Here is a 26,757-nt window from a genome sequence, read left to right on the forward strand (position 1 = left end):
AGCCAAAACATACATATAAAAAAAACAACAACACCAAAACGTGCAAACAACCCATTTACAGAAACACTGAAAAGTAATGAAAAGGGAACGAATTAAAGTGAATGAGTTGAGGATGCTATGTCACACATCAAACCACATTCAAAAATGATGTGGTTCTCACAAAATGACTGTAGTTTGCTGAAATGTTGGCGTGGGAAGCAGAAACTGTTCTCTCTTTCTTGACCCTGTATCAGTTCTCATCTACAGTCATAGGACCATCATAGCATAAAGACTTGATTGACAACCTTATAGCTGGGATGCATCAACATGCTGGGATTTAAACCTCAGCTATTAGTCACTTTATTAAAGAGATTATACAAAACATAAGATCTTCCCCCGGGGATTCATTTGACAATAATTTTTATTTAAATCCATTGTACCACCCATGCAGAAGTGGAAGTCCAGCTCTTGGAATCTCAGCCTCACATGTGATAACTCTGGCCCAGCGAACAGACTGAAGACACACATGTTAATGTACCTTCACCCTAGAGCACGTGGCGCCATGGATACGTGACTCTCGCTATGGCCTGCGGCTGCGACATGACTGAAAACGTCACGTCATGTTGGCCTGGTGCAACTCGCAGTTTTTAAGAAGCACTTCCTGTCACGTGTATTTCCGGGAGTTTCGTTATTCCTGCACTCGGGACCCATCCGGGGAATACGACGAAGGGAAAGTGATCGAGATTCGGTAGCTTCAGTTTGTCCCGTTTGAGTTTCGTGGATTTCAGAGTAACGGTGAAGATTTCCGTTTAAGTTTACCACGGTCTGCCTGGGATGATCTGGAAACATGAATGACTTCATCACGTGTTCAAGATTTTAATGCTCCGCCACATTAACTCCCTTCACACAGATATAATCACAGACAATGGTGGGGGGAACGGCATCAGACATGACCAAACGAGCACCGATTGCATTGGTTTTGGACTGATGAGGAAATGCATGGTGTACAGGTCTAGAGGGACACAGTGAGGGGCGCCGTTTTGGTTAGTGTGGCCACACAGGGAGAGTTTAATGTGAGTTTTGTCGCATTCGGCCCTTCTCTGTACTAGCATCCTCCGACGACATGCATGCTACATTGCTAGAGCGACACGCTATGCTAATAGGCTTCCTGAAGTTCGGACAGTCCCTACCCATGATGCACCGCTCCCATGATGCACCGCTCCCATGCCAGAAGAGAAACCCTGAGGTCTGAAACAGCAGGGATTGTACGAGCTTCCTTTAACAGGGAATTGACGCCACGCGAGATGTTAAATGACCCTGGTGAGGTGCCAACGCTGCTGTACCTCTCTCTGCTCTGATTTAAAAGCGATTAGCTCTGTCCTTCTGCATCGGCAGGACATCGCAGCTCTTATGCCAGCAGAGCATGCCTTGATGTTTTGTCACCCCCCCCCCCCCGCACCTTCCCAGCCCCCACAGGCAAGGCGTACCCTCAGAGCAGCACAGAGTCTGAGGCACTGGCAGCCTTCTGCCGGGACCCAGAATGCAGCCCAGTGCTGCCAGGCACCCTCCTGCTCTCTGTCTGCTGGAGGGGAATCACCGCGTATGGGAACAGGCCCAGAGAGTGGCGCCCCCTGCTGGCAGCACAGCTGCTAGGTGCTAAATTTTCGCATGTGCTTGTCCTCATGCCCTCCTTGCCTGCCTGCCACACACACACACACACTCACATGCAGGCACACACACATGCATACATACAGGCGCACATGCACGCACACACACACACACACACACACACACACACACACACAGGATTGTAATTATATCTTTGTGGGGACTCTCCATTCACTTCTATGGGGAAAATCATAATCTGATCCAACATGATGACCCAACCAAACAAAATATGAGACTTTAGGTATCGTTACTTTTGATTTGGTTTTGATTGCATTCACAGAACCTGAACAATGGTCCCCACAACGTAATATAACCCTAATCCACACACACGCATACACCCTACTTAAGCACATTACAGGCACAGTCACTTGAACTCTGAGCCCTTCTGACTTAAAGCCCGACTGCTCTCTCTGGGGGGGGGGGTTGGGACGCCTGGCGAGATGAAATGTGCAGCCACATTGCAGGAATGGCCGAGCTTCCAAAACTATGGGCCAGGACTGTGACCCCCCCCTGGCCTAACCTCTCCGCATCTCCTCATCCCCTCAGTGCTCCTGCGACACCTCCTCTGAATCATCCGGGTGAGACTCGGTCCTCTCGGCTAAACGCGGCACACAGAGCCTGCTGACCTTCCTCCCATTCCTCTCGGATATGGGTCACTCAGGGGATCCTTCAGGATCAAAGTTCTCGGTCATGGCGCGAGTATTTCCAGATGGAACATTCCGGAGAGAGACCTCCTCACAGCGGTTCATACCCCCCCCCCCCCTCCCTCCCCAGGCTTACCTGCGGGTTAGCACTGCTATTCTGGAAGGGGGTGTTGTGATTTTGGGGTTTCTGGAGGAAGGAGGCGGGTACTTACTCGGGTGGGGCCACACTTTCAGGGTTTCTGGAGGGAGGGGACTGACTTACCGCTTTGGGTTTGAATGGCGGCTGGACCTCCTTGTTCTCCAGCTTCTCCCAGTCCATGTAGCGGAAGAAGCTGTGCTCTCGGATGTCACGCTCGCCCTCGGGGCCACAGCCCAGCCGCTTGCCGGGATGCTTCGTCATCAGCTGGGGGTTAGAAAGTGACATTAACACATCATTAAGTAAATAATCGACGGACACGTTAAACCTGAAGAGTATCTGCCCAGCAGTGCTGTAGAGGGTCTGGTGCTGGTGTAGCCACGCCCCCTCAGGGCCCAGTACACTGGCAGGTGTGCGACGCAGTGCACAGTGCACCAGCAACACAGTGCTCACACCACTTCAGCAGACACATCCCGGGTCTAAACACTGATTACTACCCTCGTTGCTTGAACACTTTCACCTGTAGAAAGCAGGTGAGCGATCTCACTGGTGAACCAGAAATGAGAAATTTAATTCCTCAAAACCCTGGGTCAGCATTAAGATCTGCCAGAAATTGCCACGCAGGGTTAGTCTCCAACAGGGTGAGAGAAGGGGAACCGAATAGTATTATTATTATTCCATGGGGAACCTTATAGTGTCTCCCTAACCTGCACTACACCTTCTCACACAGTTGACACGAACAATCATAAATGCTTATGTTACTAGGCAACCGTCGCCATGACGGGGTCTGCATACTGCGTACATGAGCTCTTCACCAGTGATGCTGCGCTGTGCCTTTAAGGGACGTAGACCCCACAGCCTTATTCCCTCACGAAGGGCTCTTGACAGGAAGTACTACTGAGGATGTGGGATGGCTACATTTTTTGGGGGGGGGGGGACTACAGTAAAATGTGGGGGGGGGGTGGGGGGCATCCAAAGAGCAAAATCGACAGCTGTCCCTGACTTCTACTAAAAATTCATGAGCTGTCCCCCAATGGCATGACTTTGTATCTGAACAGTCCATCCAATAATAATAAACGTGGCCAAGAAGGAAGAAATTTTCCTAGCTTCCATCGCCGGCACAGCCTGAGCACTTACCTTGAGATTAGAAGCGATTGACAGCCCCGCTCTCTCTCTCCCCAGACGCCCTGCGTCACTACTGATTACAAAAAACCCCATTTGTATTCAAGGGGAAAAAATATCTTTCCTTACAGGACTGCGGCAAGGTTAAGAGTCAGACAGACAGGCTTGGGAGGCAGCAGCCAATCCCACAAGGCCGTGCGGAGACAGCTGACCTACGGAGAGGTCTCCTTCTATCCTCGCTGACATCAGTATACTGTATAATCTCCTCTAACAGAGTTCATCAGTGTCGCTCTAAACCTTGGGCCCCGCCCCCACTCCCAGGCATGATTGGCCCATCTGTGTGTCCGTCAACCAGCCGAGCTCTCGCGATTGGTCCGGCTGGTCGCAGTGCAGGAACAAGAGCGGTTTGCTGGAGGCCTACGCTCCGCGGAATATTGATCAGCTGGGTGCTGGCTGCCGCATCAGTCGGACACACGCGCGCGCGCGCACACACCCGCACGCACGCACACGCACGCGCAGCAGCTTCCTCTCGCAGAACAAAGCCCTTACAAGGGCCGCCTTCGCTGCTCCGCTCACTAAGCTCTCTCTCTTTTCAGGATCGCAGCCCAGTGCTGCTGTGCCCCCACCCACTCAGAGCCGCACAGACGGCCGCTGTAGCCATGTAGGCTGTGCATGGGGGCCTTACATCATACCGTTTAGCTAGCGCTGGCCACGGCTTCCACAGCTAACAGATAATAATAACAATAATAATAATAATAACAACAACAATAATAATAATAGAAAAAAACAGTGATTATTATTTCATGCTTCAGTCACTGTTTATTTGGATTTGCAGCTGATTCAAAGGTACAAAAGCATTACACCTGACTGGGCTCAAACCAACACCTGAGCAGAATTTCAGCTCCCAAACCACATACAGGAGGGGAAGGGGGCAGTGGGGGGCTTAGTGAGTAAAAGTTCCCCCCACTCCCCAGCTCCTCTTCAGTGTATGAAGTCCGGCACACAGCGGGGTAAAGGGATGGACTGGGGGTGGACGAGGGTGGGTAGGAAATGGCACCTGTGGGGGTTGGGGGGGAGGGGCGAAGAGACCACAGCTTTGTGCCCGGACAATTCTGCATCAGCTGGGTCCACATTTTCATCGAGGTGGCAGGATAGGATGATTCACACTGAGCATGCAGAGTTGCTTCATTCTTTAATGCTTACATTAGCAGGAATGTATGAGGCTTGCATCCCGAGGGCCCCTTTCTGCTGGAGCTCCACCCAAATTCCGCCCCAAACATTCCTGTGCCCATTCTGATGGAGCCCCACCCAAACTTCTCCCCCACCCTATCTTTGCCCATTCTGATGGAGCCCCTGCCCCCAGCTCCACCCAAACTTCTGCCCAACCTATGTATCCATTCTGATGGAGCCCCACCTCCAGCCCCCCCAAACTTCTCCCCCACCCTATCTGGCCAATTATGATGGAGCCCCGCCCGCAGCCCCACCCAAACTCTGCCCCACTGATCACATACCCCTTTACAGATGGCGACGGCTTCCTTGGACATAGACTTGGGGTAGGACACGTGGTGCTCCATTATAGACTGGAAGAGCTCGTCCTCATCCTCCCCGTCAAATGGGGGCTGGGAGAGAGGAGGAGAGATGGCAGCAGTGAGTCACATGACCCTGGGGTGGGGCGCGGAACTACCACGCTCCCCCTGTAGAAGGTGACAGACCAGCTCGCACCTCTGTGTAGCTCAAACGTTCCTCGGCAGCATCAGCATTGCCTCCCTCTGACAAACAAGCGCACACTGTTCAGAAGAGCTTTGTCATCACAGAGGGCCTCCTCTGTGCTGTGCTTGTGGTTTTGTTCCGGTTTTCCCTCTTTTTCATGAATTATTTTCAAATTGTTAGATAAATGCTACACACAACCCTTTATCCTGCTGGGCGCCCAGGTACCTGGGCTGCAGATGGCAAACTTTCAAATGTTTCACGCAGGGCAAACTGTTGGGAAAGCAGGAAGCACCTGCAGGCCTCTGACCGCGGATTTAAACGGGAAGCTTTAAACAAAGGGAACCTGACCTTGAACGGAAAATGAACCTGCTGTGAAAGTCACACTTTGCCCTCCAGTCCACCAGAGGGCAGTAGAGGGTACGGTGTTTCATAGGCGACCCCAGTCGACCCCTTACCTGGCCAGCGAGCATCTCATAGAGGAGGACCCCAAAGGCCCACCAATCCACTGACTTTCCATACGGTTGGTATGCGATGATCTGGAAAAGAGGATAGTGGGTGGGATTACGGCACATCACGGTTGCTTGGTGAGGGCATGGGGGGGATCACGCTTAACGGGTTGCCCCCGGCGAACCAAAAAACTACTGCCAGGAGGGTTAGTCAGAGTTCACAAATAATAGGTGTGGGGGAGAGTCAAGAGCCCACAGCAAGGTGTATGCGTGTGTGTGTGTGTGTGTGTGTGTGTGTGTGTGTGTGTGTGTGTGTGTGTGTGCGTGTGTGTGTGTGTGTGTGCGTGCTTTTAACCCTCCCTACCTGCGTATACGCTTCTGTGTTTGTGAATATGTATGATGTCCATGTTCCTTTACAGGGGCACACGTGTGTTTATTTTCATTCATTTGTGTGTGTGAGTGTGCATGTTGGTGTTTAAATCATCTCTGTACGCCCTTGGCACAGTTAAGACCCCCTCCCCCAACAGTGCCACCTGCTGTCCAGTTCTTAGAATGCATGTGTGTGTGATGGACTTCGAAAGCTGGCAAACAGGAAGGTGTGAAATAAGACACCCACACACACACACACACACACACACACACACACACACACACACACAGGGCTTCACCTCAGGGGCGATGTAATCAGGGGTGCCGCAGAAGGTCTTGGTGGTCACCGCATCCCACATGTTCTCCTTGCACATTCCGAAATCGGCGATCTTGATGTGACCCTCGGCGTCCAGCATCACATTGTCCAGTTTCAGGTCCCTGCAGCAGAACAGGTCTCAGAGGCTCCCTTTGGCCACCAGGTGGGGCAGCACAAAACCCCTCGCCTGCTCAAATGGGCTCTTCTCCCCTTTTTTCCCTACCAACGTGGCACCAGACATGTCACATGTGACAAACAGATGAGGATGCTTAGCTGTGCAAACCTGCAGTACGCTCTAAACTAACCTCAAGGAACATGCGTAACTGTAACCGGAAATGATCAGTATTCCTACCCAACTCTGGCTTTACGTGCTACTGCATTGCGTAATAGAAACTTCCAGAACTTCCAGAAGCAGCTTTTAAAGATGGTCATCTTGGCCTTGCCCCAATTCCACGTTCCAGTTTACCCCAGTGTTCAGGACCTTGTGCTGAAAATGTTTAAATATTCGAAAGCTTTTATCTGCATACCAAGAATATCACTGATTATCGCACCCCCTTACCCGTCCAGTTGAGGTTTGCCTGGTTGCCGGAACAGTCCGAGATTCTATATGTAAATGTAGCACGGAGCCCTAGTGGCCAGAAAGGGGAATGGCTGGTTTTATTTCAGCCTCGCCCCACCCACTCCCCACAGCTCCACCCACCCAGCATCTCACCTGTAAATGATACCCTTTGTGTGCAGAAAGAAGAGGCCAATGGCAATCTCAGCTGCGTAGAACCTGCCAGAAGCAAAGGTGAGCAGTCATGTAGGTGAAGGTGGTCATCACTAGAGACCCTTATGGGGATTGGGGGGGACTGCCCTGATATGGAAGGAAGCATCCTTCAAATACAAAACCCAGTACACCGACTATCTTTCCAGTTACCTCAGGTGTTTCTCAATGTCAATACGTCAAAGATTGTACTTGTGGTCTTTACAAGACCAGTCTTGCTAACTTGCCTTCCAAGAATGAACTTGGGATGCAATGAATCATGGGATTGGTCTCGTTTTGGTCAAGATGCAATCAACGCATCCATGGTATTTAGGGTGAAGGAAACCTGTAAACAAGCCCTTTAAGGGATGGGCTGATCAGCACAGAGGGACAGCTCTACACAGGCGTGAAAATGACACACCTATACTACATACTGCCCTCTAGTGGTGCTTAAAATACCCCTGGTTCTTCAGTGTGGAGAATACAGGAGCAGGGCTGAGATGAACACACGATCATAGCATCCCTCCAAGGTCACACTGAAACTGACAAATCTCATGTTCTGTATGTATCTCCAACACGCTTAAATGCTGTCCAAGTGCCACTTCCATGCGTGCACGTACACACATGCATGCACACACATGCATGCACGCACACATGCATGTACGCACACACACGGGTCCAGGTGCTTGACACAACACTGAACTCACAAAAAAAATAATAATAATTCCCAGATCTTACATTATGCAGCGACAGTGTTGTTAGGAAAAAAAAAAAATCTCTGCCCTTGTAGGTATGGAAACAAGTGCAGTTAATCAGCTACATCCCCCCTCCACCCTCCACCCTCCCCCCCACCCTGATGATTCATGGTAGCATTCAGAACCATTTTCCTGTTTTAAATGATGAGGACTGCTGCTAAATTAGCGATGTGCCCTGTGCTAAGGTGAGATCTAGCTCTTCTGGGGTTTTGGACTAGTGGTAGGGGTCAGATGTATTAAGGCACCTTGTCACCCCATATTAGCCCACCCCAGCTCAGCCAATGCCCCACATACTGTCCCTGAACACCCCCCCCGAATCAGCAGATGGCATCCTCACCCACAACAAGCTAATTGGTGAATACATATTGGAATATGCAATGTCACCCAAACAATCAGCGGAGAGGATGACTTGGTACTCACACTGCGTGAGGTTCCTTGAACTTCCCTACTTGTTGGATCTGGTACATGAGGTCTCCCCCGTTGATGTACTCCATCACAAAGTACAGGCGGTCCTGCAGTAGGATGGTGGGACAAATATGTGACTACAAAGGTGTGTGTCTCAAACTAGCATTTAGGGCTGATGTCAGAGTCACATATGCATTTAGATACAGACTGACAGACAGACAAACAGGGACGCACCATAGTCTGGAAGCAGGAGTGTAGCTGGGTCAGGAAGGGCGGTTTCCCCGCCAGCGCCAGCACTCTCTTCTCCACCATGGTGCATTCCACATCGTCGTCCTGGATCACCACATCCTTCTTCAGGATCTTGATGGCGTACAGCTCCTCTGTGCCCTTTCGATCCGCCAGCATCACCTGAGAGATGGTTAATGCTGTTAGGGGGGCCGGAGCCACAGGCTGACACCCGCTAATACCTGCCATGACCAGGGCAGGAGAGAGGTGGCGCTACATGCTAACACATGCTAACACCCGCTAATACCTGCCATGACCAGGGCAGGAGAGAGGTGGCGCTACATGCTAACACATGCTAACACCCGCTAATACCTGCTATGACCAGGACAGGAGAGAGGTGGCGCTACATATTAACACCCGCTATGACTAGGGCAGGACAGGGGTGGCGCTACATGCTAATGCTAATGGCTTTGCTTCCGAGGTGCTTTTGGGACTAGTAGCACAGACAGGCGGACGGAAAAGACCAATGGAGTCTGCAGCACGGGGGCTGGTGTCAAATTGTCATCACACTTTGGATTTGATTATATTCTCATACATTTACTAAAGTTCTTATTTTCCAGGTGTGAAAAAAAGTATTTCCTCTTGGAAACAGGCCAGAGAAACTGGCGAACGACGTCCGGTCATCAGACTCCCTCTCCACCTTCAAGGAGCCTGAAGACCCATCTCTTCAATTCATTTCTCTAACCTTAAATGCCTCCCTACATTCACTGAATGTTATTTTGCACTTTTGGACATTAATTACTCATATTAAGTTTTTTGCTTTGTTAGGTGTTGCTGTGGAGCTCCTGCTCCAACATGGCTTGTATCTGGGCGTTCAGTGGTAGCTCAGCCTAGCTACACTTGCGTCTAGCCGACTCCTTGACGGCACGGACGTTTGCAATGTGGTGTTTGTCGTTCTGGACAAAATCATCTGCTAAATATGTCAAATTAAACGTTAAAAATTTAACTGCATTTCCATCTCCCCTGCCTGCACTGGTTCTGGTATCAAACTTGTCTGTAAGAGCTCACAGTTCATTGCTGAATTTCTTGGTAATTATTCAGGTTAACAAGCCAAAGCCTTTCTAAATAAACCTAGAAGTATCTGTATACCCGTCTGTGATGAGCTGCTTCATCAGTGGCAGGGACTGGAATAAAAGTCCAAATGATTTTCTAGCCATACCACAGCGACAATGTCAACCAGGACTCTGGCTAATGAGTGTAATGGCGGACGGCTGGCCTGCATTAACATATCGATACCAATTGGAATGCTCGTTGCCATAGAAACCACATGCTCCCAGAGTACCCCTGGCCACCTAGAAACCCCTGCACTAGCTCACACTCTCTCGCTCTCTCTATCTCGCCTCCTCCGTCTCTGTCTCTTCCCCACCCCCCAGTCTCTTTCATCCTCTTAAGCCTGTTTGCCCTTCTCAGTGCCGAACGACTCAGCGAATCGCAGCGTGTGACACACCGCTGTCATGTTCAGTCAGCAGGGACCCAGCTTAGCCCCGCCCACAGATGCTCAGCCATAGCCCCGCCCACAGGCAAACAGCCAACCAGGTGGAGGGAAAACAGAGTATAGAAGGAATCTAGGATTGGGTGATGTGCTGTCCTGGGAGGGGGAGGGGGAAAATTACCTTCCCAAAACTGCCCTTCCCCAGGACCATGAGGAAGTTGAAGTCAGACAGCTTCATGCGATCCTGGTTGCCATTGCTGTCGTACTTGGAGATAGCGTTGGAGGAGGAGCTGTCCGTGTTCTTCGTGCTGGGGCCGACCTTGGCTCTCTGTGGAACAAGGGGGACTGGTGACTCGTGTGCGGGATGGGGGACTGACAAAACCTCTGTCACAAAAGGGAGGGATGTAGCGAAGAGTGAAGATGGGGGCACTAGGACCATTCGGGGGGGGGGTGGGGGGGTGGCAGGGGGTGGTCATACATGGTGATGGTGGACAGGGCTGTTCACCTGGAACTTCTGCATCAGCTCCTCGTTGCCTTCCTCTCCCTCGGGGGGTACAGGAACATTGAAGTACTCTCCTTCCTCCTGACTGAGCAGCTTGAACCTTAAGCCGAGGTGAAGGGGTGGGCCATTTGGGACGAGTCAGTAGAGACAATCAAAGCTGTCAGTGGTGCATTTCACGCCCAGTGAACGTCGGGCCCCAGCGGTGGCCCCCCCCCCCCACCCCGCCCTGAGCAACCCTGCCCCCTTACCAGCCATCCACCCCCTGCTTCTGCAGCTCTGAGATCCCGAATGACAACGAGCCCATGAAGTCATTGCGGCTGGTCAGGTCCCAGTCCCAAATCTCCACGGACAGCCTTCGGTCTTTGTCAGCCTCCTTCAGATTGCTGAATTACAGGCGGGAAAAGGGGAGGGGGCGGGGGGTCATCCTAATGACATTGAGGTCTGACAGGAGCAGGGAGTGTCACACGAGAGCTATTACATTTTTATGAGCACCAAAATAAACTTCATAAGAACAACAGAAGAATTTTAGCAAGCAGCTGAAGAGGAGGCCCGGGCTGGGCCTTTGATTAAGCGCACCAAGTCTAATTTAATTTCTAATGAGTTGAAAAATGAAAATGTATGACCTGGCTTTAGAGAACAGATGAGAGGTAAATGAGCACAGAGGGTATTAAGACGCACAATTTAAAGTTCTCATTCCAAGTTGGGTTGAGGCAGCACTTGATGGTCTTGGTCTTCTGCTTGCTCTCACTCTTCGGGTCAGGAATGAGCTTCAGTTTCACATAAGGGTCCGACAGACCATTGGGGTCCATGGGCACCAGGTTCCTAGCCTCCTTGACTATGATGGCAGAGACAGAGAAAGAGAGATAAACACAAATGTTCCTCATTAGGGGTATAAACATGAGGTCCATCTGGGCTCCATCTTGGGTCCCTTGGGCATTTCGCGGACAGCTGCTTGTACTGCTGGTCACTAAGTCACTCTGATTCATGTTTGTACGTTTAGTTTGCAACTTTATTGTGATTACAGTTCTACTGACATATGAACAATTGAATATGTCGTAGTATGCAGAACCGGGTGGGATTACACCAGAGCATGTCTACCCGCAGTGATTATTAGGGCTTTCCGTGTCACCCTCTGGCATTGGGCCTCTCGACCACCGGTGTAGTTGGACTTGTCAGCAGTCACAGTGTAAAGGCCAGGAGGTTTTCTAGTGGCATGACAACGTTCTCCCAACAGCCAACTAACTGCTCTGGCAGAAGCGTGACTTGATCCAGGACCATGTGCCAAGCCCAGATTTCTGTAGTGAATGGAAAAAACGCTGAATAGCTTTGGGAACAGCGAAAAGCATGCTGACGAGTCACTAATGAGCGGCAGGAAGTTGGCATCACACTTCAGGAACAATTCCATTCACCCCACTCTTCACCCTGTTGGTCAATCTGCCCTGATACCATACTGAATTATAAAGCATAGTGTGACCTAGTCCTGTGTCAAACAGAATATGACGAGATCCTACAAATCGAGAGGCGTTTTTTTCATTAACTATTCAAATGTTGGGAACAACCTCATGAGCAAACATAAATGAATCTATGGTCCCTTTCTTCTAAATTCTTGCTGAGCGGATCGTGAAAGTACACTGCTGTTAAAGCAGAGCGAAAAAAATGGCCTTGGACAGGAAGTCACCTCATGGCCGCATTGTGACATCACTTCCAGTTTTAGGGCATTACGAATCTACTACAAATCCGACAATGTATACCTGGCCTAAGGCTTCCGAGTGAGCTTGCATGGCTACAGGGATCTAGAGCTACCAGAGGCAAAAGTAAGGGAGACAGAAGCAAGACTTCAAAAAAGGGAGGGAAAATCTACTCTGTGAGACGAGTCCCCTGCACCCTAGATGAGAAACATCCTCAGCCCGTCAGCCACTGCTGATCAAATGCGTTTGACCTGCTTAGCAAATAAATAATTCACAGTCACTCAGGAGTGCAAGGCAAACAAATTAAATGTGAGACGTGTTGATCGGTGAAATCCACCAAGCTGAGCCACTGAAGCTGCAAGGATTCCAGTACAGCCCGTCTTACATCAATCTAGGGAGGCCAGTGATGTAAGGTGGATGGAAAGGGCTGCTGGTTCAAGTCCTAGGGGGTAGGACAATGTTCTAACAATGATTTGTGTGGCTCTTGTTCCAGCACTCAGTCTAACAGCACTTGTTCTAAAGCTTCCTCCCCGGCAGCCGTTCGTTTGTGATATATTGTCTGCCTCGCTTTGTACGTCGCCTTGAACAAATGCATGTGATAAATAAATAAATAAATGTGAGGTACTTAGTTTAGTCAAGTAAAAACAATGGTCTAAGGCCAGTAACACGTTAAGATGCTTTTAAATATGTCAGCTAATTAACAGAATTAAGCAAAACAATGTTATGCTGGTGATGAAGCCACAGGACATCTGGCTCCATTAGAATGAACTCCGTGGCCCTATAGCCTGACTCAGAAGCCCTGACTTCAATATGAGTCAGGGGCCATGCCTGAAGTCAACTGAGAACTTAGCTTATGCTGCCCCCTGCTGGAGATATTGGAGAACATCTGTTGTAATTACCATTCAGTATTTGGCTCCCAGTATATTTACCCTTCCTTTTCACATGGCATATGGCTATTTATAACATTTAAAGCATTTTATGGCACACTGCATTGGACTAACAGAAAACCTGTTTGGAGCCATCATTTCAGAATAGGTACACAAATGCCTAATGTGCCTTATAGTCTATGTCGCTGAATTGCTGCTGCCACCTAGTGGTATGGTGAGGCTTTGCGCAATTAAGAACTAACATGGGATGACATCACAAAGAACGGGGCAGTAGAGGCTCACTATGAAAGGACACAAGGTGTTCAGCTCCTAGGCATCCAGTCCGTCGAAAACCCCCTCACCCTGATCACACCATTAATGCTGCAATGCTAGCTACAACTAGCCAAGTCGAACACACGACTAACATTCAGCCCGATGCTAAATCTTCAGCTGAAGCATGTCACCGTTCTTGCTGTTTGTAAAGTTAATCGATTCAGATGCATATTGTTTTACTTTATGGCAAAAGTGTTTTTACTTCCCAAAAATAGGAGCAGGGCAACATGAAAGGCGCCTATTATTAAACCTCTGTAGTCTGTACTCTTTGTACTCTGTAAAATTCATCAAGACAGCAAGGACAAATGCTATTTTTGATGTTCTTATGTAAGTCCCAGCTGCCACCACTAGGTGGCAATTAAAAGCCAAGAATGACCTCCAAGAAATTTGAATGTCAAGGGGCTGTTTTCACAGCGCTGGGCAGTATGCGAGAACGAGTGAGGCCTCTACTGCTGATCACTAGCTTTTATTTAACATGTAATTTAACAGAGTAAAGCGGTAAATTGCCGTGCTTTCCAGAGCGATTACACTGTGACAGGTGATTATGCGATTTTCATGCTGTGGATAGCGAGGGTCCTTAGTCCACCATATTTTAAAAGTGACAGTAAACACGTCTGTATCGATAAATCATGGACAGTTGTGTGTGTGTGTGTGTGCGCGAGCGAGTGTGTATATATGCGCGTGCACTTCAGTGCCCCTGCGGTATGTAATCTACGCTTATGCAACGTTTTGTTCGCGTGGGAGTCTTGTCAGTGTGTGAGGCCGGGCCGATTCCGCGTGTCAGTCCCTGGACCCATGTACGTGGGTGTGTGCTGTAGCGTGTGCGTGCCGTAGAGCGTGTGCATGTCTGCAGGCGCTCTCGCCCAAGCGTGTGCATACAATGGACCATGTATCTGGCTATACGAGTATGCGCACACACTGAACGGCATCTGTGTGCGTGTACGACGAGTCAATCTGAACACACTCTGGACACACCGTGATTGGTGCAGAGACCCCCGTGCGCCATGCCGGCCCGCTGGGGCAACTCACCCGAAACGGTCAGCAGGGTGTTCTTGATCTCGGCTTTGATGTAAATTCGCCCCCGCCGCTCCGTGTGGTCTGTCCCGCACAGGCTCGGCACGTTGGCCACGCAGCGTTTGTGGATGTTCATCATGCAGGCTGCGCAGAAGACCAGGAGGGAAGAGGGTACAGGCGTGAAGTCGCCCCCTTCTGGCACCAAGGGGCAACTACATTATTCTTGCAAGCATTCTGTATGGGAGCGTGGCCATTGCTGAGAGTCCACTCCCCAGAATCCTGCACCGACGGTCAGGCTGCCAGTCGAAACCTGCTTAGGACGGCTTGGCATCGCAGCCGGGACAGCAAAAGGCTCCCAGCCACGACAGGCAATGACTGGGGACTATGGGAGGGTTTGACTGGGGCTCGGTGCAAAAAGCTGGGGCAGAGACCGTGGAGCGGAGGGAACAGCACGACCTCTGCGCTGGTGACACACACACACACACACACACACCTGAACATACTTTGGCCTAAGTGAACTTCACTCCACAAAGTAACTCTACATAGACTCTGAGAGACAAGTGAACAAGGTTCGAAGGGCAGTTCCTTACACAGACAGCAACACACCATCCATCACTGTCACGTTTCACCAGTGATGGAGTGATTTCCATGTTTATTTTTAGCAAGTCCCACTCTGGAGTTCACTGATCCAAAGGCATAATTTTACTACATATTTAAGCATAGCTGATCTATATGTTGCCTGATTTACTTTTATAGACTTGCTCTTCATAGTCCATTGAACACATCGATCGGATTTACCACAGAATGCAAAGGTAATGGTGCAATACCACATGCTCCCTCCAGGTGTCACTATCAGGCACACAAAAAAAATGGCATTTACCGGTGAAGATGATGGTAAACTTCCATTAGCTAAAGTTCCACGAGCAAACCGACCAGAACGGCCGAGGAGTGTACGTACTGTCGCAGCGCATCCCCTGGTGGATGAGGCCGTACAGCAGAGAGCCGCAGTGGTCACAAAACGTGGGGCTGGAGTAGGTGTGCACCTTGAACTTGTGTTTGCTCCGTGGATCCTGCAGAGGGCGACAAAGTGAAAGGCGTGAAACCAGAGAGTCTGGCATCTTCGGCGACACCCCCCACCCCCTACCCAAACACACCTAGACTAGATCAGAGGACTGTCAGCTCAGAGGAAGCAATAAGGAACAAGGATATACAAACAAAGACAGCAGCGGTTACATAAGCATATGGTGAGGAGATGAGGAAAGAGGAACTTTATTGATACCAGGGGGAAGTTCTGGTGAATAAGGCAACAAAGTACATAAAGTGCAGACAAACAAACATAAAGTGCAAAACAAGACAAAGTGCAAAGGGAGTACATATAGTGCAGGCAAGTAAACACTTTTAAAAATACACAATATACAAACGAAACACCCTAAAAAAGAACATTAAACGAAAAGTCATTAACGGCAGGTACGTGTATGTGTATATGTACATATTGTCGGCAGCAGGCAGAAAGCACACTGGTGGAATGAGCTGGCACTGCAAAGGCAGTGCCCCCTGGAGGGGATGGGCAGAACTGTTCATGAGCGATGTGAGAAGGTACTTGAAGGTAATGCTGAGCATTCCAGTAGCGAGGTATTCATGTACGAGGACCGGCAGCCAGAATGATCAGATCGGTGTGATGTAGACCCTGCTTCAGAGTAATGGCCAGAGCCACTGCACTTAAAATAACCGTTTTAAGCAAAAGTGGTTTTTGAATAAAAGCAATTACTATATGTCTAGTGTACTTCAGGACCAAGAAATGGGGTTTTGGCCCAGGGACTGTGGTGAAAATTGGAACTACTGGTGGGTCCAGGGACTGCAGGTTGGATCTGGGAGGATGTATGATGGATCTAATCACACAACTCTATTGATTTCTCAGAAGTTGTTCTCTAGCTGCTACATGCTTACACTCATACCTGGGCATTCATTGGAAGCTCGGCCTAGCTGCACTTACACCTAACCGACTCCTTGACAGCATGAATGCTCGCAATGTGCCACTTGGCTCACTTGTACGCCACTTTGGACAAAAATGTCTGCTAAATATGTTAAATGTACATGTACTGACTGACAACCTCAAACCTCGGCGGGGTCCTACCGCTGCCTCCCTTACAGCTGATATCTGAGCTCTGACATGAACCAGCTGCAATCAGAAAATCAGCTCACCCACAGATGCGGATTAGTTTAGACTCCTAGTGGATGCAGATTCCCGGGTCAGCAGACCTGAGGCTTAGTGTCAATGAGCTAAACACATGAATATTGGAAAATTTTAATAGGTTAAATGATTTGGTTCATTTCTGCATATTAACCAATAAAAAACAATAATTTTTCAGCTTCCCCCTCAGGCCTAATTAACCCTCTTGGTTACTTAAAGGCTCAATTAATTGTTTCATGGTGCATCGTTATATCCGGAGTCTGAGGAGCCATCTCTGCCAAGTCATGACAGTTCAGATTATGTCTATAGTTATGATTATGCCATCAATCGCTCAGGTAAGCTTATATTACCGGAGAAACTGCAGCAACTGACACCTCAGGACCCAGATCTGATGGCTGTCCACTAGAGGGCGTTATATGATTACGGTACAGTCACTGCCCAGTGCAGGAGGAATGCATCCATGACAGCAGCACTGAGTAAATCTATGTTTTACCCTGGATGCCTTCTTTTATTTTTTTTTCCATTGTTCACGTTAGTCTCTCATTGGTCCATAGTGTAGGGTGAGCAATTGGGGGTTGAGGGTGTGGCTCAAACGTGATGGAATATAGATGCGGGAAGTACCCCTCTCAGGATGGGTGAGGGGATGTACAACAAAAAGCCCCAGGGACCCACAGCACCAGACAAAAGGGATCGGTTCCACCACGTCCACACCAGCTGCATGCAGGATCCTCAGACCTGAGGAAGTCTATGGGCTCTATTTTCCATCTGAACCAAAGAACCAAAAGGAAACTAATATATATTAAGTAACAAACCGTAGCATTAAAAAACCTTTCGAGTCCATTATCAGAATAAAGCACATACTGCGGTTGAAAGGACATTTTGGTGGCGGAAAATGCGTTTCAGATATTTAGATTAGTCGGGTGGAACACTACAATACAGCCTTCAGACGGCCGCAGCGTTTTTTGTGGCATGTTGTATGTTGCATAACATTGCCATGTGTGAAGGATGTCTGTTGGACATAAATGAGGACACAGTAGAGGACTTTAGAAGGCGTGATGCTAACTATACATGAGCCGATGCCAACAAAGGAGTGTACGGCGGCAGCACAGGCAAGGAGAGATCAGCTAGCACAGGAGCTGAATCGCCTGTAGCCTGGTAAGGAATCTAAATTGTGAAAGTAAAAAAACAGTCCTGTTGCATTTTATATGAATATTTAAAAACTGTAGGTTGTGTTTTGTTTGAACAAAGATCGCACTTTCATTAATATTTTGCAGACTGCAGACCCAAAATAAAATACACACGCATAATTAAATCCCTGTTACCAGCCGCTGCTCTCGTTCAGCAGCAAGCTTCCGTTTTCCCCGTCTTCTGACATCATTATACTGCTTTCGGCACTGGGTGGATGATCTGGTGATGCCAGAAAACGAGAACACACTCGCCGCTAAGTCATCCCATGTCTGCTTCACTCGAAATGGTACGGTGGCACTTCCGAAGACGACGTGCTCACGCCTTTTCAACTTGCGAAAGAGCAAGTTGCTTTGAAAAGCGATCTGATTTGCCATTGTAATAGCAATCCGCAGTAGACGCGACATTCCGATTCGTTAATTGCATGTTACGCCCGAAACACTTCTCTGAATAATTAAGATAGTTAGGACAGCCCCTTTCCGCCTTGCGCTGGTGCGAAGTCTGGTTTTTCCACCATCAAAATAGCGAAATGGATTTGGAAACGCCCATAACTATTAAGTACGCCTTGCGTTAGAACGTCAAAACAGAGCCCTAGGAGTGGACCAGAGAAGCAAACACACAAGAAAAGTTATACGACTTGGTACAAAGGGTTTGCTTGGGCAACATTAGCCTAGTATGTGCTACCACCTAGCTGAGTCGGACAACGTTGTGTTTGCATGTATGGCATGCTACCACTTAGTGGCTTGACTGGGAATTAACGCTTCCATCTGGGGAAATGAAAGGTACAGCCCTCATTTAAATGCTTTACTATTTCTGTTCTTGTGAAGTCACCCCCCGCCCCCATCATTTTTATTTCCCTGGATAATCTCTCTTCGCTGTGACCCCTTAATGAAAGGGTAATTCAGAATGTATCATCACTTATTTAGCAGACATTCTTCTTCCAGCTTATTAAAAGAGCTGGGTATTTTTCCTGATGATTTGCACAGGTACACGGTGTTCTTTCACCCCTAAGCCATGACAGCTGTATCCTTCCTGGGACCCGGAAGCCGGTCTGTTTAGCTTATAAGTCCCTTTCTTCACCACCCAGTCTTTTGAGCACAACGTGGTTTTCGATGCATCTGTCAGTCTTCAGCACCCCTGTCAGCACTCCACAGCTTTGAGACGCTGTACCGACCCCACCATAATTGCCTTCTAATTTGAACCCACTTCAGGGACTCCGCTCAGGCTGTGAGAATCTCAGGCTGGGTAATTATAGCCACCATCTGAAGAAAGAAAGAAAGAAAAAAGAAAAAAAAAAGGAAAAAAAAAATTTCGACCTCCCGTGGAGATCTGGAGGGACTCAATCGAACCTGGCAGCATGTCTGACGGAAGGCTCCGGATCGCAGAGACGACAGGCCCGGCTGCAGGGGACTGTGATTCCATATGGGCTGTGTCGACATGGGAAGGGACGCCCGGCCGATTAGTTACAGCTATATACCAACGAATGACTTTGTAGCCGAACGCTAAGCGAAGCCGTGAGCTAGAGGCTAACCTCTGATCTGACAGGAAGCGAGGTCTCGCAGGTCTTGCTCGAGGGAAATAGTGGCCCCCTTTGGACATGGGTGGGGGTCGGAGGTGGGTAAGGAGCTTTCCCACGTGCAGGCACATTGTGCTCCGCCCCACTCGTTCTTTTCACCAAAGTAAGGTTCTTTCGCTAAATGATTGTCGGCTATTAGCATTAGCTGCTACGCAGCCAAAAGTCGTGTTTGTTTTTCGTCAATGGGTAACAAGGTAGCAACCACCTTACCGCTGCATCCAGTGGTTTAAAAAAAAAAAACACAAATATATTTCCCTTGTACCACATCAGGCCGTCTTAAAAGCTGGGCCTTAAATCTGTGCCGCTCCTCCTTGTTGTGTAAAATCTTCTCCATTTTAGCAAGAATTCTAGGATGACTAATACAGCAAACGACACCTGTCAGATGAAAATAATTAAAAAAGAGAATAGCCAAGGTAAATAGAATCCCATGGCAACCAATGGCTGCACACTCAGTGGAAAGGCAAATATTTACCGAAATTGCCCACAGAAAGCCCATATTGTCTCTGCCGCTTAATTTTAGCTGTATCACTACACGAAATCACCGTGCCAACTGCTCAATCAAAACAGGCGACCTTCTCGATCTAAGGTCTAAGTTTGCTTAACCTCCTCGAAGGATCTGCTCTGACAGGCCAGGCTTGATTGGCGTGGTGCTGGAATCCTTCTATATGCTTAGGAGGCCTGCAAACATAGCTTAGCGTGTTCCTCCCGGGCTGACGCCGGCTGCCCGTGTATGAGGAGGGTGGCCAGTCCGCATTGTTCCTGGGTGAGCTCCGAACTGGGCAAATAAACGGCACGAAGAAAGGGAACATCTTATTTTAAATTTTATAGCAGACCAAATACTCAACATCTGTGTCACTGTATTAGAGATCTGAATGTCAGCCAGTCCAAGAACTGAGGATTTTTAATTAAGAGATTAATTAAACAGCCCCCCCCCAACAGACTGGAATGCTCTGCTACACTGGGGTGTCCACAGAGGCCATGGGGCTGCGGCTCTGATTCATTTCCACAAAGTCTTACGAAAAAAAAAAAAACTCCACGCAATGAGTCTGCTCGTCTCGCTTTAAGAGCCTCGGGGTTCGAGATTTAGCCAGTCACAGGGCTGGGCGTGCCATGGGATTGGTCAGATCAGTCGGTCACAGCCAATCAATAGTGCTTCCGGGCTGCGCTGGTATAACCTCGATAAGGTGGCAGGTGCTGAAGGCCCAGAAGGCCGCGCCTTTGTGCGTTTGCGTGTGCCGAGCTCGGCGAGCTGATACCAGCCAACTCTTGCCGGGGCCACGCCGAGACATAGAAAGTGACGAATCATTGGAGGGCAATAGACCCCGAGGGAACGCTTGCGCCTGAGTTACAGTAACAAGACCGCGGATAGCGAGGAGCCACCAGCCATATGAGAGAGAGAAAGACGGACTCTGTGGGTAGATCAGTAATGTCCTGCGTCACCCCTAGAGGGCAGCACACTGGCCTCACACCTCCAGGCTTGGTGGTTCAGGTCCAGCCTCCGCCTTGCATGTGTGTTTTTTTTACATGTTCTCACTGTCTGCTCTGGCTTCCTGCTGCAGTCCAAAGACATGTAGTCACGCTAAACTACGCTTACATCATGAGTGCATGCGTGTGGGTGCCCTGCAATGCAGCGGCATCCCATCCAGAGTGCACCCCAGCCTCGGACCCCACTGCTGCCTGGGACAGCTCCAAGCCTGCCCGTGATCCTGGATAGGCAGATACAAGACAGATACAAATTCCCAGTGTAAGTTTATCGGACAAACTTTTTATTCATAAGGGAACCATAAAAGCAGCCTCCAAGTGCCCCTTATCTTAGCTAAGATAACCACCCCCCAATCGTGTCTCAAACCTGGCAGAGGCTCATTGCACAGACGGACAGACGAATTAAGAATCCATTCACACATTTGTACCGCTTCACTTCCTGAGCACAGAGTAGGACCGTCATCCTTAAAGGACTTCCCTTCCTTTACAGCATTAATTAGTCACCCTGAACCTCCATAGGGTTTGGCGCCCCCTGGTGGTGTCATTCATGTAGTCTGGCGTTGACATGGTAACCACACCATCCCAAGCTGGCAGATGACCCAGTACTGTGTCACTTCCTGGCAGGGAAGATTCTAGGATTTTTTTTAAGGTGGGTGCTCTAAGAGGCGACGATTCATACAGCGAGGCCGACCTCATCATTAGCCAATGATATGTTTAAAATTGAGTGACACTGGAGGGCCCCCATCAGTTTTTAGTTGGGGCCAATGCCCCTGTGCTCGCACCCCTGGTCTGTGAGTCCGTCCCCTTACCTAGACTATGCTTTGAATGCAGCCGTGCTGTGCACTTCCAGCAGGTTTTAATCCGAGTACCGTGACTACGAGGAGCCTCTTTGCAGTCCTAAAGATCGCTGCCGGTCTACCCTCAAGCCCACGCTCCCAGAGCTAGAGTCCTGCCTCGTCCCCAAAGGCCGCGGGGCCGCCGTCTCTGGACGCGGGAGGGAAACTCGCCCACTCGCCTGCCCTCCCGCCCACAGCCGTCGCTCCCTCGCTCAGCTCCCACTCCTGGTCCCCTTCCAAAGCGGCCGCGGTGCAAACCGCTTGGCGAAAAGCGCCGGCATCCTGGCACGGCGAAATCAGAGGGAATGTAGGCTTCATTAGCTGATAATATGATAAAGTGTAAGAGGCCCAACTGTGCACCAATCCCAGCAGTATCGCTCTAATTAACCCAGTTCTATAACGGGCGGCGAGCGATTCCCTTCGTAATTGATTACGGGAGAGACTCATCTTGGGGTGACATTGACTGCGAGTCTCCTGACAGCCTCCTGACTATGGAGGGGTTCGTCACCGAGTCACAGGTCATCTTAATTAAGAGGAGGCCGCATCTTCCGATTAGTCCCTCGTTACTGCCTGGCACCCTAACGGGGTTTATCCGGTATATATAGCACCCAGAAATTAACCTCAAGATTAATTTAGTGGGGGTCGTCATTTGGTGGGGGAACCGGAAGTTAAATGGACAAGGATCAATTCGGGGCCCGAATGCTCTGTAGGGATAATGAGCGGTTGCATCAGGGGACTGGTGTTTAGTCCTGCACAGACCAGATTCCATGTGGAGTCTGCTTGTCTCTCCTGGCTGACTTGAGAAAATGGATCAGGTTCAGGGCAGGGAGATGGGGATGTTGGCTCACTCACGTCTGAGGAAGGGCCCTTGTCCGCGCCGGGGCACGTGAAGGTGACAAATTCATGGCACCGTTTGTGCACGACGAAGCAGCAAACTGTGGAGATAAGGAGAGGGGGGAGAGGAGAGTCAGTTAGCTGTGCCAGACACATGAGGCTTGTTTGTGTGTGTGTGTGTGTGTGTGTGTGTGTGTGTGTGTGGGCGGGGGTCAGATAGACCCCACGAATGTCCCAACAATGTGATAAAAACCTATTATTTTGACATTCTGGGGACCAATTTCTCGATCTCCACAAGGGGGAATTCAATTTTATAACAATCTGTGACTGCAATCAAAAACAATTTAAATGCAAAAAGCCTTGTATTTGGTTTGGTTACTTATTGGGTTAGGGGTTAAGGTTGGGATTAAGATTTTGCCCATAGAAATGAATGGAGAGTCCCCACAAAGATATGAGTAGAAATGTGTGTGTGTGGCACTACGGCGAAGCGTTACTCAAGCTGCATCTCTTACACAAACACGAGGTTATAAGCTCGAGGTGTGAAATGGGTCGTTGCAGCTGGCTCTGGGTTCGACACATTTCCCAAAACAACCCAAGGCTGGATCGCTCTACCACATCTGGACTGCAAGGTCTGGGAGGCCGTTGTGAACAAACAGAGAATGCTGGCAAGGCTCTCGGTGAAAGCTTAGTGCTGGCACTCATACGACCGGGGGCGGTGGGGGGATAGAGGCTATGTAAATCGCTCCAGCGGGCGGCAGGCGGACCAGAACATGACAGCCGAGCGCCTGTCTGTAAGAGTAACGGGCCACAATCAAACTGGTCACTCCGTTTTACTGCACCCTACATGTGATATCAAAGGGCAGTGAGCCGCAGGACTGATTAAAGCGGACGTGGGGAAAATACGCGCCGCAAGATGAAAGACGACGGGCCAAGCTGCGCCTCTCGCGTGCACCCCCACACTCCCCCGGGCAATTAAAGAGCCAGGCCTTGTACCTTTGAGCTGAGCACTGCATCCGAGTAGCTCTTATATAAATGGCAAAAGTCACTTTGGATGAACAAAAGGGTTAAAACACCCATGAGTAAAGTTAAGAAGGTGACTATTAGGGCCACATGCTGCAGCCCCCCCCCCCCCCCCCCCCCCCCCGAACCACAGGTTTCTAGTTCATAATTAGTCACTGATTATGCAGGCCACTGACCGCTGTGGCCGCAGGAGCAGAGGATGCTGGGACAGACGGCATGACTCACTCGCTCTGTCACCATCTACTTTATATTATTATTTTTTTATTCTCTCCTACAAGCAGGACAAATCGCCATTCTAGTCCTTATTTCAACTGGAGTCATGCACACCGAGAAGGAACACACACACACACACACACACACACACACACACACACACACGTCACTGGTCTGCGGTCCCCTCGTACTCCCACACACACGGTCACTCAGCCGATGTCTTCCTCTCTCCCACACAAAAAAAAAAGACACACACAATGAAAAAGTGAGTAAAAACACGTAATTGTGTATAACAAATACTCTGTCTAGGTGTTAAAACTGTCTGGGAGTTTGAGAAAGAAAGAAAAACACCAGTCGGTGTATGTAATTCAGGATGAGGAGGCGGAGGGAAAAAGGAACAGAAACATCGGCGTGGATGAGAAGCGGAGCGGAGCCACCAAAACCGCGGCGCGCGGAGCGACACTATCCCCGCCCGCGTGCAACGGAAGATTTATGGGACGTGAAAATCAGCCAGGGACACGAATCAATTCCGCCGCAACAATGGGAGAAGCTCCGGTTACGCAACCGAGGGCTCATCGAGAGAGCGGCTCGGAGGCAGCGCGTGGGGGGGGGGGGGGGGGGACGCGGGGGGAGGGGGGGGGGAACGCCGCCAGGGGAAGAACGAGGCGTCCCGTGTTCAAGGGCAAAGAGCACGTCTGTCAAGAAGAGCCGTGTGGAAGCCTGAAGCAGGTAGCATGAAGGAAGAGAGGCCGTTTAGCGATAACACACGTCGGAGACGCAGCGGTAACCGAGGGCAACCTACCTTTTTGATTTCGGCATGACCCGTTGACTCGTCTAAATAAAAACAAATAAGCCAATGAAATGCAGCCGTCATTTTGTGCCTCGCTCCCGTCCCCGTTTGGGTTTTGTTTCAGCAAGACTGAAAGGCAACTCGATGACTGGCCCGTTAAGCTCCCAACCCGGACGATTCCGGCTTTAAAAATAGAATAAGTAGGCAGGGATAGATGAACACATCAATAATAATTGGATTCGTTTCATGGCTACTTTAGATGTGAAGTTGAAATAAAGTGTCACCGCAGCTACCTGATGCTAAGCGAATTTAGCAGCGTGATTATCGGCACTCCCCTGAGATCCAATCCTTATGGTGCAACAAAACAACAAGACACGTCCCCCCCCAAAATAAGGGGGCAGCAGAAGATCGGCAGCTTGCGTTCGGATGTAGGCGCCAGTGTGGCGTCCGCATGCCAGTGCAGCACGACCCATCTTCATGCAGTCCTGGCAGCTAGCAGTGTTTGCAGTTCGGCAACTGCCCTGCAAACAGCCGGGCATACAGTTAAAAACCGCCTCCTCGGTCGGAACCAACACCACCCCCCCCCCCGAAGCTCCCCCTGCTGGCAGTTTGGGAGAGATGCCCAGGCCTGAGAGAGATGGTCTCCGGAGCTCCTTGGCAGAGACATGGCCACTGGTGGGAAGCAACTGCGCTCGGAGCCAAGGCGTTATTTAATTAGCATCCGCTGTGCGTGCACCGCGCTCGTCAAACCAGTCTGTGCTGGGTGCCCTTCACCTGCTGGCAGGGTGCTACATGCCACGAGCGGGCAGTCAGTGTCAACACCAAGTTAACAAGTGCTCCTCGGAGGAGTCCTACTGAGGAGACTGACCGGAATGTGGAAGCTGGAGTTAAGGCATGCCCGGAGGCCAGCTGGGATCCTAACGGCTACCTCATGGCTGAGATAGCAAGTCTCAGCCAGAAGTTTGACACTGAGAAGTGGGCCAGAAGTCTAGCTCTTCGATTTCCTGGAATTTCCGGAAACTGACAAACATCTGTGGCCCAGCTCAGACACCGGCGGCCGAAAACAGAAAGGGGGTGGGGCTCCCTCGGGGACAACTGTTCTCGAAGAGAGAGAAAAGAAGGCTGGGGAGGCGCAAGTCGATTTCCAGAACCTTCCTGTTCCCAGCCTTTTTACTCGATAACCCTCCTCCCAGTATCCACAGCATAAAACCTCCTACTTCTAGTAACAGCCAATCCAATGTGGCTCTGAAGAATCATTAAGAAACCAGGTCACTCATGACGGGTCTCGATACACAACCCTGAGGGACACAATATTCCTGCAACCACCTTAGTGGGTTGCCAGGGGAACGGGTCACGCTTAAACTCCTTGCCACTGGCTCTCGACCAACAAGTATTGTTAACCATGGCGACATTCTTCAGTGCCGCTCCATACCCAGGTAGCTGCTGAGGAAGTGTGTCACACGCCTGCGACTGCCTTCCCCCCGGCGCCCCCCCCGCCGGCGCCTCTTCAGAAGCCTGGCCCACATGGATGACCCTCTTTTATGCCGACTCCTTGAGCTGAGCGGGAGATGGCAGTAGGGAAAGAGAGAGTTGGGGGGGGGGTGGGGGGCGAGGGAAAGACGAGCCACATGAAAACAAGTCTCAGACATTTCTTGCCGACGGTTCCTCGATGGTGAAGCAAGCTACTCATCCACATCAGGTCATCAGAATCCCACTGAAATTTAAAGAAATACCTCAAGACCCATTTCTTCCTAAACCACCTCAACTAGCTCATCCGACAACTAACCTGCTCTTTCTTCTACCATCCGTTAGTTATGGTCTACTGGCAACACTGGATAATCATGTACGTATTTTACACGTCTATTAGGAGCCCAGCTCTTCTTTTAGCTCCTCACATTAGTGCCATGAATCATCTAACCCTTGGTCCGATGCGAAACTTGCACTTGCTACAGGTCACTCACTGGATGCGCAATTCAACAGTCCTCGTCCCTAAGTTTGCGATGCAGTATCTGCTTAGCTGCACATGAAGCACCTGCTAAATAAATAGACGTATTAGTAAATGGAAGGAGGAAGTGTGAAACCACCGTTAGCTGGCGAAAATAAAACATGCTTCCTTTCCTCTGAGAAGAACAGACTATAGGAACCAACAACAGCTTTGAAGGAGGCAAGGCGAAAGCGACCATCGTTTTACTTCCGTGTCTGTTCCTACCATCCG

General features: G+C 49.8%; 1 protein-coding gene across 3 annotated transcripts in view; it reads right to left on the bottom strand.

Moving 5' to 3' along the window:
- Positions 1-26,757, bottom strand: part of LOC125717893 (protein kinase C beta type) — a 50,523-nt gene that overhangs the window by 7,021 nt on the left and 16,745 nt on the right. For 2 of the 3 annotated variants that reach the window (XM_048991244.1, XM_048991243.1), the window contains exons 3-16: positions 22,538-22,620; positions 15,374-15,485; positions 14,431-14,559; positions 11,193-11,349; positions 10,763-10,897; positions 10,518-10,614; positions 10,194-10,340; positions 8,530-8,703; positions 8,311-8,402; positions 7,103-7,165; positions 6,374-6,512; positions 5,715-5,795; positions 5,061-5,168; positions 2,554-2,694 (exon numbers count right to left, since the gene is read on the bottom strand). In XM_048991244.1, coding sequence (XP_048847201.1) covers positions 2,554-2,694; positions 5,061-5,168; positions 5,715-5,795; positions 6,374-6,512; positions 7,103-7,165; positions 8,311-8,402; positions 8,530-8,703; positions 10,194-10,340; positions 10,518-10,614; positions 10,763-10,897; positions 11,193-11,349; positions 14,431-14,559; positions 15,374-15,485; positions 22,538-22,620 — 1,658 coding nt within the window. Of the gene's footprint in view, positions 1-2,553; positions 2,695-5,060; positions 5,169-5,714; positions 5,796-6,373; positions 6,513-7,102; positions 7,166-8,310; positions 8,403-8,529; positions 8,704-10,193; positions 10,341-10,517; positions 10,615-10,762; positions 10,898-11,192; positions 11,350-14,430; positions 14,560-15,373; positions 15,486-22,537; positions 22,621-24,554; positions 24,716-26,757 lie in introns of those variants that run through there. The other variant, XM_048991245.1, reaches the window with a different exon arrangement.

Source organism: Brienomyrus brachyistius, chromosome 22, assembly GCF_023856365.1.
Source record: "Brienomyrus brachyistius isolate T26 chromosome 22, BBRACH_0.4, whole genome shotgun sequence".
NCBI lineage: Eukaryota > Metazoa > Chordata > Actinopteri > Osteoglossiformes > Mormyridae > Brienomyrus > Brienomyrus brachyistius.